The sequence below is a fragment of the Malus domestica genome, chromosome 12 (assembly GCF_042453785.1).
Source record: "Malus domestica chromosome 12, GDT2T_hap1".
Taxonomy (NCBI): domain Eukaryota; kingdom Viridiplantae; phylum Streptophyta; class Magnoliopsida; order Rosales; family Rosaceae; genus Malus; species Malus domestica.
The window spans coordinates 1,860,387-1,865,044 of NC_091672.1; the positions used below are offsets into that span (position 1 = coordinate 1,860,387).

The 4,658-nt window shown below is 34.1% G+C and overlaps 1 protein-coding gene across 1 annotated transcript; it reads left to right on the forward strand.

Moving 5' to 3' along the window:
* The first annotated feature begins 2,957 nt into the window (after window positions 1-2,957).
* Window positions 2,958-4,362, forward strand: LOC103449449 (uncharacterized). Its single transcript, XM_008388767.4, has one exon. It carries the CDS (start codon window positions 3,177-3,179, stop codon window positions 4,089-4,091), a length of 915 nt encoding a protein of 304 aa, XP_008386989.2. The 5' UTR covers window positions 2,958-3,176; the 3' UTR covers window positions 4,092-4,362.
* Window positions 4,363-4,658: the final 296 nt, after the last annotated feature.

Sequence of the window (4,658 nt, forward strand, 5' to 3'; positions counted from 1 at the left end):
GTGTTTAGCTAACAAGTATTTCAAATTTTAAACCAATGGGTCAGTGACCAACTAACACACCAATTTCACTCCTAATTCAACCCTACAAAATGGGAACCACCTATACCTACAAAAGAAAAACTAATGACGATATCCAGTGGGTTTGGTTCGAAATTTATAATTTTTGTTTTGGAATAGGACTTTTTTGTTTAGAACGTATAGCTTTGGATTCTGACTTAAAACTATTTGGTCGAGAGTTTAACTATGTCTGGCAATTTCTTGCACAATCCATTAACCAGACACAAGACGACACAAAATTAACAAGTTTGTTATTGACATGTTAATGAGTTAGGTCGTTATCAGGCTAACCTTTAAAAACCCGTTAATGAGTAGGGTCGTTATCGAAGCACCTAATAAGAACTCGATAAGATTCTATATACCATATCTAGACATTAAGTATCACAATTTTTTGCATGACCCATTACCCGACACAAAACAACCCAACTCGTTAACGAATTGGATCGTTATCGGATCACCTGTTAAAAACCCATAAAGATAACAGGTATAATACGAAAATGACACAAACATGATAAACACGACTCATTTGTCTAAGCCTAAGTTCAATGCACTAGGCGAACCCAAAACAATATTTACAAGGATACGCAAAATAATTTGTCACAAGAAGGAAGGGTACCATGCATGAACCTTTCCTAAGAAAGTAAATTCTATATTCTTCAAACTGTAACCGTTGTATTAATTTGCTACGTTTTTATTAAATTCAAGGATGTGAAGACTCCCCTATTTATACTATTAATTATATTATTTTCATGTCCATCTTTTGGTTTTTCAATGTTTGGGTTTTCTGTTTTAAAACGTAAAGGTTTACCATTTGTAACTGAATTGCATTAACAATAAATAAGATTTTTATTTGCCGAAGAGAAATTAATAAACCTTAGAAATACATAAATAATAAAATTTCATGAATTCTAAATTTGTCTTTCTTTGGCTAGAAGACGAACATATACGTTATGCGTTATTATACAAGTGATGTACATTTAAAAAAAGATATTTTTTCTACTTGTATAGTAACATTTCGTGTCCAGAGCCTTCGAAAAATCTCTCCATCATAGTAGGCAGTAGGTGAATCTCACGGCTGCTTTTATTTCGTGGACCCAAATGATAACTATCATCCATTTCATCACCATCATAGAGAGGCACAACTCCACGTTATCCAATGGCAATGGCATCCTGCAAGTCAGTTCACTCCCCCTTACCTACGTGCCATCAAGTATTTATCAAATTCCCCTTATTTGGCTTATCCATATCTCTTTGAGCTTAAATTCTTAATTATCATTAGAAATATTCCTATCATACTTTTTAGGCTAGCCGACTTTTTATAGAAAGAATATTGAATTTTTTTTTTCCATGATCGATCAATTTTGGGGTGGGAAATTTGGATTGACATGATGAATTAACCATAACTACGTATCATATTCGTTATTTATAATAATCAAACTTGAGATCTTTTACTTAACATTGAAAATGAACATCATTGTACAACAATGTTAGAAGCCAAGAAGATTGGAATTTAAATTCAAATTATTATTCGAGTTGATCTTTATACGAACAGTATATACTATTGTTTCTACCACATGATAGCGATGAATGACAATACAACCTAGTTAAGACATGTATTCAAATTTGATAATCAAATTTATCGTTTAAACACGGGTCCATCAACCATCTAGATTTTACTATCACTCATCATTGCAACCTGTCACATGGCAAAAACAACTACACTGAAGTTTTTCTTCGTTACACTGCACAATTGGGACGTAACACACCCGTGTTGCCTGACAATAAACGTTTCCCCCAATTATTACATGTACTAATTGTGTGATAATGCCCTGATAAAAACAAATGAATAATGTTGTTTAAATACACAAAATTGACACGGTTGTTAACACACTTTCTAATATAGGTGGATCCCACATGTAACGGTATGGTCCTCTCTATTAGATGAAGTGTTATTAAATGTGTCGATTTTGTGTGTTTAGGTAACAATGGAATTCTATACAACCCAAAAATAAAAATAAATAAATATATATATATATATATATAAATAAAAAAAAACTAACATACATGATAGATTCATAGACCTATTCTTTAGGACAATCCATTAACAAAATTTCCCTCATATTGCGGCTGTCAATCTTTGGTTGACTCAGAATATAGTATAGGTTAGGTTAGGAGCTAACTAATCCAGATTATATGGTTTTAATATTGTATTTGTAGGGATAACAAAAAAGATCAGATAGACTACCCAGACACTTATTACTCATTTGGTATACCACCTGTGTTTTAAGGGCTGGTTTGGTATTGCTGTGCTTTGAAAAAAAGCTGCTGTGAAAATAAGCGGCTGTGCTGTGAGAATAAGCGGCTGTGAAATAAATCAGCAGAGTGTTTGGTAAACTTTTTTGTAAAAGTGCTTTTGGAAAAAAAAAGCAGTCAAATAGTGGGTATTTTCATTAAAGAAGCACTGTAGCTCCGTGTGCTTTGAAAAAAAGCCATTTTTCCAAAGCTGCAAATAGCAGCTTCAGCTTTTTCCTTTGATTTCAGCTTATTCTCACAACAGCTTCCAAAATAAGCCATTTTTTTTCAGTTTACCAAACACATAAAACCCTCACAGCTTTTTTTCATGGGTGCTTTTTTTTAAGCACCTCACTCCCAAACTAGGTCTAAGTACACTTAAAATTTTCTCCATTAGTGTAATGCTAATTTATTTGCTTTCAATATTTTATTTAAACAATTGTTAAGGTTATTGGAATCGTAATTAATGTGGCTAGGCTGCCCTAGAACACATGGATTTCACTGTCTTGCCCTTTATTTTTCTTCACTAATTAATTTTTTATTTTATTTTATTTTTTATTTTCATTTTTACACTTAATGTTGTGAATAAGAAAGGACACCCCCACTTGGAAGCAAACCATATACAAGACAAGTATTTTTTTTCTCCTTCTTCCATAGCCAAAAAGGAAGACCAAACTCCCTCCCTTCTTCCTCTCCAAATTTTGAGTCCCCATTTCTTCTCATTTCCTTTCGATCTTCGTCCCCTTAGGAACATCCGACAAAGTTAGAACGATACAGAATATATAGATCAATCTTCGAATTTTCGATCTTCGGATTTCTCATACACAATGAGAAGCATAGCAACTTGTTATAGCGAGCATGCCATAAAGGTCTCAGATTCGTATTGCTCAGGCCCATCAAACCAAGCTTATGTGACCCCAAAATTAACCCCATCAATCCCAAACGAAGTGTCATGTTTATACAGAGCCAGGCTCTCAACCCAGAACCGGATTTTGATCACCCTCACCTGGTTCAACAAATTCACTGCCCAAGGACTCACGGTCACCGTTGGAGACAACAAATCTCAGCCGTCCAAATCCAATTCCGATTCCCACAAGTTGGAAAACCAAAAGGGCACCTTGGCATTCCAATCCTGCAATACCAAGATTGAAGTCTTCTGGGATTTGTCCACTGCCAATTATGATTCCGGACCGGAACCGGCAACCGGGTTTTTCGTCATGGTTCTAGCTGACTCGGAACTCTGCCTCCTCCTCGGCGACAAGGTCGAACAAGTTCTGGACTTGGAGAAGTACAAAACCATCATGTCACAGAAAAAATTCACATTGGTTTCTAGGAGTGAGCATTTTTCAGGCAGTGCTGTGTATGCAACAAAAGCTCAATTCTGTGACACTGGACTATCACATGACATCGTGATCAAGTGTGATCAACCCGAAGAACCGGGCTCGAAAAGCCCGGTTTTATCGGTCTGCATTGACAAGAAGAAGGTTTTTCAGGTGAAGAGGTTGAGGTGGAATTTCAGAGGAAACCAAACAATTTTTTTGGATGGTTTGCTGGTGGATTTGATGTGGGATATCCATGACTGGTTGTTCAATCCAAAATCTGGGGTAGCTGTCTTTATGTTCAGGACAAGGAGTGGATTGGATAGCAGGCTCTGGTTGGAAGACAAGAATTTAGAAAAGAAAGGGCAAGAAAGTGCTGATGAATTTTCTTTCTTGATCTGTGCGTGTAAGAGACCTGACTGATTTCTTTGTTTTTTTTTTTTTTCTCTAATTTTTTTCTTTTTTTTTAATATTTATTTTATATTTTATTTAGTGAACAGAAAAAATTATATTAACATTGACTTTATAAGTTGTTTGTTTATTTTATAGTTTTAAAAGTTGAACATTAGATGAAATTATATGCTTTACTTGAAGAAGAAAAATTGTATAAATTGTAATTTTACTGGAAGCATTTGCATTAAAAATGATGTATGACACACAATCAAAATTTAATGTGTACTCTCTGCTTCCTCTCTCTTTCCCTTCCAAGCCAAATATTCTATTTTTATTATGTAGAGTTCAATCATATATGACACACATTACAGAAACGGTTGAAAGTGCATTTAAGAATTCAAAAAATTTAACAAGTAAATGTGATCCACGTAAAAAGCAATTTATATTACTATATATTGTTGTATATTAGAAGACTCAAATTTTCCTTCCTTCTTTTTGTCTTATGTTTGAATGAAGAAAATTAAGATTACCAAGGAATTTTAAAATGACAAAAATTGAATTGAAGGGATTTTATTTTCTAGAATTTGTGAATTTTCT

Excerpts from the sequence above, each read along its gene's own strand:
- LOC103449449 (XM_008388767.4), top strand. The coding sequence starts at position 3,177 with ATGAGAAGCATAGCAACTTGTTATAGCGAGCATGCCATAAAGGTCTCA.